At 36.5% G+C, this 13,550-nt stretch overlaps 1 protein-coding gene across 1 annotated transcript in view; it reads right to left on the bottom strand.

The window, feature by feature from the left end:
* Positions 1-13,550, bottom strand: part of LOC148955584 (lutropin-choriogonadotropic hormone receptor-like) — a 225,834-nt gene that overhangs the window by 42,249 nt on the left and 170,035 nt on the right. Inside the window, exons 9-10 of the mRNA XM_089107687.1 lie at positions 10,226-10,345; positions 1,350-1,544 (exon numbers count right to left, since the gene is read on the bottom strand). Of these exons, the coding sequence (XP_088963813.1) occupies positions 1,350-1,544; positions 10,226-10,345 (315 nt within the window). The remainder of the gene's footprint in view (positions 1-1,349; positions 1,545-10,225; positions 10,346-13,550) is intronic.

The following is a 13,550-nucleotide window of genomic DNA, read 5'->3' as shown; positions in this document are numbered from 1 at the left end:
ACTTCGACTATACCGAGAATCGTACCAAGGGGGCAGTAGCACTTACATATTTTAGATAGCCCTGGAAATGTTATAAAAACAAACTCAAATTCAGTTCAGAAAAAAGAATCAAATGAAAGTCAAGGACCACATTAATACTTAAAATTACACAAACTATCCGTTTATGCAAGAAGGGGACAATAACTGAAGAAAGGAGATATACCAGATAGCTCAATTTCCATTATTGATTAATCACTTTGACATATATTGCTTTTCCGAACTGTTATTATGTTACTATTATTTGATTTCCCTGAAAATAAACTTAGGGCAATTTGGCTTGTTCGAAATTGTTAGCGTCTGAGCCTTTTTGAACCTAAAAATGGAAAAGAATTTATAAAAAAAATATACGGAACACATAATACCTGCCAGAAAATTTTTCAGACTTTGCAATGAAAAAACAGCAAAACCTTCTGCCTTTTCATATGACACTTTTCTTTAATTTATTACATGAAGGTCAGCATTGTCAATATTTGAAAGACACGCCCTATTACAGTTTGATATACTATTTTCGTTTTATGTGTCAATAGTACTATTTATTGCCTTTAGGGTGCCACAAAAAACAAGATTATTCATCAAATACATTTATACCTTAGTGCAAGAACTTTTTAGTACAGGAAGGTTGATGCAAGTATGTGCAGGACCATTCCACGACGGACTAATTCATTTGTCTACACGTGACCTAAATTGCTCATTAGAACACTATCAATTTCTTATACTTCATTTATTAATTGAGAAACATATTCATTTAGTTACATTTCACCCTGCTCCGATTCTGTTCAATGAGCTTAGATATCACACCCCTCCTCATTTACTTGTCCCTTGGGAAGTTCAAAGTTCGTGAGAGAAACTGTTTTGACTGGTGACAACTCTGAGCAAATGTGTCATGGGTCCTAGGGCATTTAATTCGTTCTGTAAAAATACTTTTCGTTAATATTTGATCAAGCTCAGACAGCAAGCCAAAGAAAGGGAATGGGGAAAAGCCTCTATTTACTAGCCTCTATTCTACATTTACTAAGAAGATAAAAAATTTTCCTCTAACACTTTCAACAGATTAAATGACTGTTAAATTTAACAATTAATTGCCAATTAATTTAGCACCCATTTCGGAATAAATGTGTTCAAAATACAATAATTTACCATACATGAGAGAAGGCCCAACTAATTTCTAGGATGGACTATAAAGGATTATGTTAAACAACTGAAATGATCAAATAGTAGGAATTCAAGTATGCTAGGACCCAATGGCCAAGCCAGAATTTTGTCTAATGTTCTATTAAGCTAAATTTTAATTTTAACCGAAAGAAACTTACCTAAATAGAGCCCCATGAAAAAATCAGCAGCCGCTAAATTTGCAACCAAAAACCGCGGTACGTCTATTTTTGATCTTGAGAAGACAAGGACGAAAACAACCACCCCATTCCCCAATAAGGCAGTAAGAAAGACTAGCCAAACGCTACAACGGAGACCCCACCATTCAAACAGGTCTTCGCAAGGCATAAATGGACCTAGAAATATTAAAATATATATTATACGGCATTTTCGCAGCTAAAAGATATTAAATTTAAAAAAAAAATTCCACAAAAGAAGTTTTTCAAAGAAAAGTAAAGAGCTACACCAAATCAAAAATAAACATAAATAAAGTCAAATAATTTTACAAGCCTAAAGCTACCACAAATAGCCATCAGTAAATAAATAAAACCCAAGATGAACAGAAAGCCGGCAGGGGCGCTTAGAGCATCAGTGAATGTTCGCCAATCGGGTCTGAGATGAGCCGCTGCGTAGACATCATCCCAATCTGGTTAGAGAGAGGCATTCAGGCGGCATAGGTCACTGTGGAAGGTTGTAGGTTCGCCTCAATGTGTTTCGAGGTCTTCCTTGCTTCCGGCTTCTAACTGGCTGCCACTCAAGTGTAGACTTCGGGATTCAATGGTTTTTTACATTCTTAAAACATGTCCGAGATACCTCCATCTACGGGATCTGACGGTGTCGGTTATTAGTAGTTGATTGGCGATTCTCCGAATGGTATCGTTTAAGACCCTTTCCGACCAGTGTATATTCAGAATCCTACGGAGGCAATTGTTCTCAAAAGCATGAATCTTCTCCTCTTGTTGAATGTTTAAGTGTCAAGTCTGAGCGGCATACAGGAGGACTGGTAAAACGTTACTGTTGAGTAAGCGCAGCCTCAGGTGATTTGAGTAATTCTAGGATTTCCAGATTCTTTTGAGTCGATTGAAGGCTGCGTTACCTTGACCTATTCTAGTTATGATTTCTTTTGTGGTAGATCTAGTATTCTCTATGATGCTGCCCAAATACTTAAACTCAATAACTTGATCAATTTTCTCACCAGCACATGTGATACTTAGGGCGGGGGGAATTGGATGTTGCCATGGTTTTTGTCTTTCCTGCATTTATTTCAAGGACAAGCCAGCTGCCTTTCACACTGACCCTGTGAATCAAGTACTGCAAACGTTGCTTGCAACCCTGAACTAATGTTATGTCGACTGCGAAATCTAAATCGCTGACTGTTACACCGGATGATAATTCAATCCCATCCGTTGTTGTGTTGCGAAGGGTATAGTTAATAGCTATTATAAAGAGCAGTGATGACAACATACATCCTTGTTTAACTCCAGATAAGATTCTAAAGTATCTTGTTTGGCCTTCTGGTGTCTTAACGCAGAATTCACTTCCTTCGTACAATGACATGACTATCTTAATTATTCTATCCAGAAAGCCGTAATAGTTCAAAATTTACTACAAACTTTCGCGGTCGACCGAATCGAAAGCCTTTTCAAAGTCCCTGATAGCCATGTATATTTTGGACCGCCACTCTTGAATTTCCTCTGTGAGCATGCGTAAAGTGAAAATAAGATCCACAAAGGAACGTCCTGCACGGAGCCCATATTGTTTTTCTCTCAGGTGTTTATCTAGTTCGGTCTGTATCCTTTCCAAAATAACATGACAAAGCACTTTCCCGGGTACTGATAGTAAGGTGATTCCTCGCCAGTTTCCAGGAACAGTAGCATCACCCTTTTGAACCAGTGAGCTTCTCTTCTATTCAGCTGGTACTTCTCTATTCTCCCAAATTTTGGTTAAGAAGTTGACCCAGTATGAGATGTATCCTAGGATTGATGCCTTAATCATCTCTGCCGTTATTCGGTCTTCACTTGGCGATTTTCCGTTTTTCAGCTTCCCTTCTGCAGTACTCATCTCCATCACACATGGTGCCTCATCACTGATATTCAGGGAAAAAAGTGGTATGGTTGGGATATTCAGGGAGTTTTCTGGTGGAGGTCTATTCAGAATTTTTTCAAAGTGTGACACCCATATTTCATTTACAACCTCTGGCTCTGTCTGTAAAGCACTGAAAGGGTCCCTAACGGTGCCATCTTGGGAGTGCTTCTTTCCAACTATTTCATTTGTTATGATCTTCTTCTGTTATGATCTTTGTTAAAAGATCTTCTTCTGCAAGTTTCGCCTTCCTTTCAATTTGACAACGGTGGTCATTTCTTGCACTTTTTTTGACCGCTTTATCTGCTTCTCTATAGCTGGAACTTTTAAAGATCATCTGGCTTGGTACTTGATTCTGAATAAGGGATTGTTCTATACATTATCTTTTCTCTGTGAGGGCCCATGTTTTGTCTGAAAGCCACTGATCTTTCGGGCTCTTTCTGTAGCCAAGAATTTCTGAGGCAGCCGATTGAAAACAAGTCTTCATGTCCTTCCACATATGTTCTTGATCTAACTGTTCTGGTTAAGAGAGAGCTTGAAAACGACTCAAAATTTCTACCACAAAATCGTGCTTCAATGCTTTGTTTAGCAGCTTGTCTGAGTCAAAAAGTGGGTCAGGACGAGGAATCTTCTTTGTATTTCTCCTCAACTTGATTTTAAATTTTGCCATCATAAGTGAGTGGTCAGGTCCTACATCAGCACCACTATACGATCGTACATCAATGAGGCTTGACCGCCACTTACGGCTAACCAAACAATGGTCTATTTTATTTTTAGTTAAACCATCAGGGATTGTCCAAGAATATTTATGGATGTCAAGATGAGTAAGTAAGATCCCACCAACAATTAAGTCATTGGCTGCTGCAGAATCAACGAGCAATTCACCATTCCCGTTTCAGTCTCCAAGCCCATGGTTACCTAGTACTTGCGGGTAATAATCCTGGTCGTTGCCAATCTTTGCATTAAAGTCTCCAATGAAGCATGTTATGACATGCCTAGGTATATCGTTTACTACCGCTTGTAAGGATCTATAAAATTGGTCTTTTACCTCTTCATTTGCTTCATTGGTCGGGACATAGCAAGCTACCACAGAAACCTTGGCATGCAATCCAGTAAATCTAGCAGTGAGGATTCTGGATGAGATTGGGAACCATTTGATCTTGGCCTTTTTGGCTTCTTTTGTCATGATGAGAGCTACTCTTTGTTCTCTTCCTGAATCAGTTTCACTGAAAATAATTGTAACCATTTGGCAGTTGATTTGATCCTGTACCATTTCATCTCACTTCAGATAAAGCAAGTAAGTCTAGATTACACCCACTCATTCCATTTACTATTTTTTCAGTTTTTGATGCTTGGGCCACTGTACGGACATTCCAAAACCCAAACCTCAGAGTAGTTTTCACAGTCAGAAATCTTGTCCGGAGACAGGCAGTCGTCGTCACTGAGTCGATATTAGGTCCAAGGCTTTGTTCTTTGATGTATATATATATATATATATATATATATATATATATATATATATATATATATATATATATATATATATATATATATACTGTCTCTTTAAACGAGCAATAATTATATGTTTGTGTATTTACTTTTTCTCAAAAACGACTCCACATTTTTCCGGGGAAATTGGTATTCTGGGATTTTTTGGCCTAAAAAAGGATCTATATAGGTCAGAAGTTTGAAAAAATTGGTTAAGAGCCCCCCAAAAAAGAAAAAATTTATGTGGGTGACGTTATTTTAATGTACATCAGTATTGTCATGACGTTATTTGCCAACACAATTTTGAATTGAACTTAAAAGTATGTTTTTTTTTAATAAATATTATTTTATCTTAGTTCTCAGTCCGGAATCTCTGAAGCTATTAAGTAAACTGCAAAAATGCTTATGGTGTCCTATCAAAAATTACTATTTTTTAATTGAAATTAGAGAAATACCTGAAAATCTAAAATAAGTTTTATTTTCTATTAGATTAAATCCAATTAGAGCATAAACATAGATATACGACAGAATAAACACCAGTAAGCTTACAGTTTTCAACGCAACCACTTACATAATGCCTGTAGGAAGACCCCCCAAAAAAAATTTGCAATTTTTAAAAATAATGGTTGTATGGAACCACCTGAAATATCAAAGTTGATAAGACCATGAGAACGGCCTGAAGAAATTAAATTCGCAATGGGTGAAAATCAACAACCTGGACCATCAAATGAGACGAGATCAATACGGGCAGCTAAAGCAAAGGGCCTTGACAATTTGTCTCAAATAATCAAAATCCAAAATGAAGAAGAAAAAAATGTGATTAGAAGATAAGTGACAGCGAGAATCAAAACATGTCAAAATTCAAAATGAAGAGCTAAGACAAGTGCAGTTATAATACATGCAAGAACGGGAATGTCAAAAATGAAAATGAAGAAGAAAGAAATATTACGTGAGAAGAACAACGCGATCACAAACTTCGAAGCCAACAAAATATGGCACAAAATCCCGTACTAATCGACAAAGATGCCATAAACAACACAACTGTTTATTACAAGTCATTGGCCTTCAACGTTCTTTGTGTTCCCTAGGAAGCCCTCCATTTTCCCGAAGAAAGGCTCAATGGTAACCGAAACTCTAGAAAACGGGTTTTTGATACCAATATATATATCAAAAGAATCAGATTTCAATGTTGATTTCAAATATATAACTTTGATCAAGTTTAGTGCTACCCATCAAAAGTTACGTACCTGAGAAAATTTGGCTGATTTTCGAAAAAAGGGGGAAAGACCCCCTAAAAGTTATAGAACATTAATGAAAATCACACCATCATATTCACTGTATCAGAGAACCCTACTGTAGAGGTTTCAAGCTCCTATCTAAACAAACTTGTAATTTTGAATTTTTTGACAGAAGAAAGATCACGGATGCGTGTTCATTTTTTTTTTTATTTTTTTTTTCCCAGAGTTGTTCGTATTGACCCAGTAGTCCTAGAATATAGTTGGAGGGCTCATTGGACCGAAAATTAAAATTTATATTTCCCTTTTTAAGTGACAAAAAAAATTGAGGGCAACTAGGCCCCCTCCCACGCTTATTTTTTTCCCAAAATCACCCAATCAAAATTTTGAGATAGCAATTTTGTTCAGCATGGTCGAAAATATAATAAATATGTCTTTTAGGATGACTTAATCCCCCGAAGTTCCCTGAGGGTGGGATAAATTTTTTTAAATTTACCAAATTTTAAAATTTTTTTTGGTTTTTTGGTATTTTAACATAATTTTTATGTAGGTTTTTTTTCTGGTAGTGGTAGGGATGGGTGGGTCAGTGGTTATTTTGGAGGATCTGTTCATGAAGGAAGTTTTCATGGGGGAAGGGAAATTGCCATGAAGGGGGCGCCGGACTTGCCAGTATTATTTATTGGTTATTGGGAAGTATACAACCATTTTCAGGAAGGATTTTTTCTGGGGGGGGGGGCTAGAGGAGGGGGTTACTCTGGAGAATATTTCCGTGGAGGATGTTTCTTTGGGGTAAGAGACATTTCTATGAAGGGGGTGCCGGATTTCCGAGCATTAGAAATTAAATCGATCATTAGACGATCAGAAATTAAATAAAAAAAAACAAGTTTTTTCAACTGAAATGTAAGAAGGAATATTAGAACTTAAAACGAACAGAAATTATAACGTATGTGAGGGGGTTCTCCCCCAAGTCAATACCTCGCTTTTTACGCTACAGTTTTTTTTAGTGCTTTCAAAAGAGCTATCTATTCTAATTAAACGGCCTTTGTAATTCAGGGGTTGGTGAATCAAAATTTTTTTTAAGTTTTAACGTAAAGAGCGTGGTATTGACTAAGGGGAGAACCCCCTCATATACGTAATAACATATACGTAATAAAAAAACAATAAAAAAACAAGCGATACGGCTCAATAGTAATCGAAACTTTTAAAAACGGAATTTTGATGTCAATAAATGTATCAAAAGAATGTGTTTATAATGCTGATCCTAAATATATAAATTTTATTAAGTTTAGTATTACTCATCAAAGGCTACAGGCCTGAGAAAATTTACTCGATTTTTTAAAGAGGGGGAAAACATCCCCTACAAGTGAAAGAATTTTAATGAAAATCACACCGTCAGAATTCAGCGTATCAGAAAACCCTATTACATAGGTTTCAAGCTCATATCTGCAAAAATCTGCAACTTTGTATTTTTTGCCAGAAGAAAAATATACGAATATAGAAGTTAGTTACGTAAGTTAATTTGTAAAGACATCCATTTAGCAAAAGAAAATTAAAATTTTTGTACAAATCAAAGCTGCATTAACTAAAAAACGGTCAGAAATTAAATAAAAAAACAAGTTTTTTAAACTGAAAGTAAGGAGCGACCTTAAAACTTAAAACGAACTGAAATTATTCCATATATGTAAGGGACTGTCTCCTCCTCAACGCCTCCCTCTTTACGCTAAAGTTTGACTCTGTCACACAACTTTATTTTTTTAAACAATAATAAACTTTAGCGTAAAGAGCGAGGCGTTGAGGAGGGGACAGCCCCTTTCATATACGGAATAATTTCTGTTCGTTTTAAGTTTTAATGTCGCTCCTTACTTTCAGTTTAAAAAACTTGTTTTTTTTATTTAATAGCAAACAAAGCTGACTCCTTTGGAGGTTGCTACTTACAACGAGAATCAATATATACAAGCCTACCACATACCGAGTCCCGGCTTTGAAATCGACTACATAGTATTGCCTGTATTGACTGTATTGCCACTAAAACAATCTAAAAAGGTCACGATTCTAAGGAAGAAATTTCTTTTTCCCATGGTGGTTGTATCGAACCTATTGTGACGCCATGACATCCAGAAGAGGCTCATATTTTCTGCTGTTACAAGATAAGTGACAATGAAAATCCATACAGACAAGCCTGTTGCATAGCAATGACGGACCTGGCCTCGAAATCGGTTACATAGTTCTTTTCTCATTATATATATATAATTATATAATTTCTCATTATATATATATATATATATATATATATATATATATATATATATATATATATATATATATATATATATATATATATATATATATATACTGATTTTCGTTGCTGAAAGTTTTAATAGCGTCGGATTCACTATAGTTAAAAAAGAGAAAACATTTAAAATGTATTTTATTTATTTTGTATACAAAATAAATTTATTTTGCCAAATGGCAATTCAACCCCCAGTCGAAGATACGACTGTGAGACCATCCCTAGGAGGATTATAGCTGATGTATCTATGAGTAATGGTTGTTTCTTTAGCGTGTAGGGTGTGATGATAATTGATAAAATATAGCTATATAATAAAGCAGAAATATTTCAAAATAAATACGAATAAATGTGTTTTTATTATGCCACATACTACTGACAGCTGCAATGAATTTTGACACTAAATAAACAGGAAATGTGAGCAATTAAAACACAAAGCCCTCAAAAACCCCGCACACCCTATATTCTTTTAAAGACCAAGAGGAGCCGCTAATGCAAACAGCTCTTCTCCCTCTTTAGGAAATGCTACGATAATATAACGGTAAAGCCAAAAATTTTACGCGGTACTCCCGCGGTACTGCCAAAAACCACAGATTATTGTGAAAACTAATCTGCGCTAACACTTTTACCTTTTTAAGACTAAGACCCTTTGTGGTAAAACATTTTGTGGCAAATTTAAAGACCAAGAGGAGCCGCTAATGCAAACAGCTCTTCTCCCTCTTTAGGAAATGCTACGATAATATAACGGTAAAGCCAAAAATTTTACGCGGTACTGCCGCGGTACTGCCAAAAACCACAGAGTATTGTGAAATCTAATCTGCGCTAACACTTTTACCTTTTTAAGACTAAGACCCTTTGTGGTAAAACATTTTGTGGCAAATTTAAAGACCAAGAGGAGCCGCTAATGCAAACAGCTCTTCTCCCTCTTTAGGAAATGCTACGATAATATAACGGTAAAGCCAAAAATTTTACGCGGTACTACCGCGGTACTGCCAAATACCACAGATTAGTGTGAAAACTAATCTGCGCTAACACTTTTACCTTTTTAAGACTAAGACCCTTTGTGGTAAAACATTTTGTGGCAAATTTAAAGACCAAGAGGAGCCGCTAATGCAAACAGCTCTTTTCCCTCTTTAGGAAATGCTACGATAATATAACGGTAAAGCCAAAAATTTTACGAATCAGCGAATAAAGCGAGTAATAGCGATAAATTAGCAATAAGTTTGAAGAAACATGTTTCGTTCCTCATTTCTCTGATGTAGAGTTCTTCCAGGGTTATTCCACAATATCAAACAGACGAAATAACACATATGTGACACTTACTTCGCTCATGAAAGGAATACCCGAGAGGAAGAAGAAGAGTAGGCGGTCCTTGACCATATTATAAACCAATAGCGGCAGTCATGGGCTGCTTTTTGCAGAGTAGCTAGTCACAGATCGTTCAGCATGTTCAATTCAAATGCTAAGTATCTTGGGAGAACAAAATGATGGGTGAGCATGGGATTAGAAAAGAAATTTTTCTTAGGGTAGAGGGACTGAAAAGTTAAGTTTTGAATTTGCCGTCATCTGCCCAAATTAAGCTTGATAATCTCGTCTGCAGACATTTCTAAGCAATGGGACAATGACTTTCTGGCAAGAGGGTGAGGGTGACTACCCTCTTGTACAACCGCTGATAAACCCGTGTGGTAGAGGTGCAATACTGATGTCTATAGCAAGCTCAAGTAAGTATGGTTATTTAACAGCTTTAAATGGTAAGTTGAAAAAGTTTGGGAAAATAGATGCTTTCTATATGCAAATGGTAAGCTGAAAAAGTTCGGGAAAATAGATACTTTCTATATGCAAATATGGGACCGATAAATTTTTTTAATTTTCAGCTGAACCAGGTATAAGATTTTCACAAAAAATGCCTAAGAAAACATAGAGCTATAAGTGAAAAAAAGCATACCTGGTTTTGGTGCACATTGCACGTCATGGCGTATCCTTGTTGTATCAGGGATAATCTCTGATATTACTTTATAGAATGACAGGTTGAATCGAAAATGATCATAATTATCAAAAACTTCACCTAAAATAAAAATAAATTCGAACTTTGAATATGACTCAGGTGCACTTAATTGCAAAGAATAAAGGATTTTTGCGAGAAAAAAAAATTAAATCAAGCTGCAGAACAATTTAAAAAATGTAGTCTGGACGAGCTCTTCTTTATAATACATAATTGCATATCTTGCTCCAAGACTTCCAACCAAGGCTATATCTACGGCGGGGGGGGGGAGTTTGGGTGTTTGAGCCCCTCCCCCCAAAATGTCTCTGCCCGACTCGTAAAAACGTAACAAAAACAAATTTTTAATCCGTTATTAGTGTTTTGTTGTTACCCCCTCTAAAAAAATACCCCCACCCCCGCGCGGTCATTCTGGCTACGGCCTTGCTACCAACTCTGTTTTAATCTTTCAGATGTATTTCCTTTTTATACTTAACAATCAACGGAACTATGCACACGCATCAATAACGGCTACAGTAACATTTAGAGGTCTATAGATGTAACTCAATGTTTAAGGTTTTTTTCTGCCTTCCAATTATTAATTAATAATGCTAGGTTGCAGTTTTCTGTTAACAACAGGAAATAAAAGTGTTGACTAAGAAAATTTGCTCCCCAACAATTCTCAAAAACGCACTAATTGGGTGGGAAACTAAAAAAAGTACCTATACAAAAACACGGTAAAAAGATCATAATAAAGGAAAATAAGAAATAAACTATTTTTTCTTCTAAAATAGTTAGTTACTAAATATTTATAAGAAAAATATACATCGGGAGATATAAAAAAGTCTTATACGACATTTTGAAGTTTGAAGCCACAGCAGGAAACTCTCCTAAACGCATATTGTTGAAAATAAAATGAATTATTTTTTAACCATTAAGAAGGGAAAAGTCTCTGGGAGAAAACATTTCTGAGAATATTTTATTTTCGAAAACTCGAAGTTTTTTTTTACGCCGTTCGATTGTTAATTAACAATAATAGCTAAGATTTTTCAATCGAGGAATAACTATTTTAGCTAACAAGAATTATTAGATAACAAATCTCAGAAACGTATTAATAGGGAAGTGAAATTAAAAAGAGAGCAGAAAATTGAAAAAAGAAATTCTGAATAGCCCACTAGGCTAGTCTATGCTTGAAGATATTTATTGAAAACTTCTCAAAAAATTGTTTGCTATCAGACATATTGGCATTCACTCTGTATCAATATTTAAAAACTAGAAACACACTTTTTCTGCAGTAAAAGTTATGAATATTGTACTTCGATTTTTTAAAGATTTTTTCTCAGCAACGATTTGACTTTCTAGATAAATTCGCTAGAAAAACTTTGAACAGGTTTCTTTTTTAGGTCAAGGAAGCTCAACTGTCAGTGAAGTTGTTAGCTAACGGTTTTATTAGAACGGTGTGAAAACGGTTTCTGTAGTAAAAAAAAGGATGTAGTTTCTCGCGCGGTTGCTACTGCAAAATCGCCACCACCAATTTTGGCAGGAAAGTCTACAATTGAAGAAAAATCCAGACTATTTTCTTATTCAATGAATCATCGGTTTACCTGGAAAGGCTTCGGTGATCTTCCTGCCGATGATTGATCTTAGCCCGAATGGTCCGACCTATATTTATACTACCCATCATTCGTGAATGCCCAGTGTGAGAAATACGTCGGCGTAACGGTTTTGACATTCGGTCTACCATTTTACTGGAAAGCATTGAATATCATAGAGGCTGAATCAATAGGAAGTCCTTTGAAACGCATAGTTTTACTCTTGGGACAATTTCACGCTAGAATGTGCTTCTTAGCTGCCATTGGACATCTGATGCAAGCTTCTGGTTTGTAGGAAGTTTTGGAGCTGATATATGCACCGAATGCTGTTCAGCACATTCTCGGTGACAAAGTTTATTATCAGGCTATCAGAGCTCTCGTCCTTGTTGATTGGGCCCTGGATGCTTAACTAGTGGCAGAAATGTGCAATGTTGGCCGACATTGATTTTGAGCAGGTCGATCTTAGCAACAGTTCAGACGAGCTTCAAGTTTTTGACTCAGCATTTGTCGGTGTCTATGAAGGATGCATTGAAGTTAAGGAGCTAGAACAAGATCCGTCCATTCACTTGTTTGCGAGCAAGCTCGAGTCCCTCAAAGCGTCACTGTCACGAATTCAAAGCTCTGGATTTATGTTTATATGAATGCTGTTGACTTATTGAAGTCTTTAATTGTGGCAGAAAGAACAGGCAACAGGGATCTTCCCCTCTACACTTGTGAACAAATGCTTTGGCTCTTCGCATCTTCCAACCATCACTTGCATACGAAGTCCTACACAATTTATCTTCATAAAATGGCCGACCTTAAAGAAAAAAATCCTTAGGAATTCAACGAATTTGAAAACGGCAGTTATGTGATACAGTGCTCCAACAGATTTTGGGCTGGTCTTTCTCCTGACCTGGCCATAGAACAAGTATTGATGTGGTCTCTATAAATTAGTGGAGCTATAACATGTAGACACGGTTTGAGCGAGCTCCAGTGGCTAACATGGATTTTATCCGCTCCTGCGTGGGCTACTGTCAGCTCCAAAAACTGCACTGCAAAAACTCACGGGTAATATTTGAGACTAGTGAGCAGGACAAAGACGCTGGGGTGACAAAATGGAATCTGACTTTAAAGATGTTGAAAAGGTTGTCCAATTTATTCTAGATTTCCCGTCTTTTACAGAGGATCCATCTCTCAGGAATACAGTAACTGGCAGGATTGCGAGTGAGCAGGGGAACATATACGAGACTATTCCAATAGGTTGGATAATCCTGAATGACATGACCAGATAAGATGCAAACATTTACACTTTTAAAAAGAAATCAACTGATGTTACTATGAGAGTGCAAAGTAACCTGAAGTCAGCAGCAGAACTGCCTACCGTTGACTCTGATTTAATGTTTCAAAGGCTGGTCACTACTGCAAAGAGTTCAGATGAAGAACTCTTTTTCAAGTACGAACTCTGATTTCCATCACCTTCGTTGTTTGAGCCGAAAGGTCAATTGGTAGACGAACCAGCGCTTCCGAATGCGATCTGGCATGAAGTCGAAGGTCTGCAACTAAACACAGATTGCGTGGTTGAAATCTTGGAAGAACCTCAGTATTTACTAGATGTTTGGGCCCTTCTACATCGCTTGCCTTGGGAGAAATACAGCACGAACGCGGACATTTGCACCAAATGCGTCTACTATGTCACGCGAAGATATTGATACACTTTC

This window comes from Artemia sp. Qi Xiang Cuo, chromosome 2, assembly GCF_049724085.1.
Source record: "Artemia sp. Qi Xiang Cuo chromosome 2, ASM4972408v1, whole genome shotgun sequence".
Taxonomy (NCBI): domain Eukaryota; kingdom Metazoa; phylum Arthropoda; class Branchiopoda; order Anostraca; family Artemiidae; genus Artemia; species Artemia sp. Qi Xiang Cuo.
This window is presented reverse-complemented; position numbering and strand designations above follow the sequence as displayed.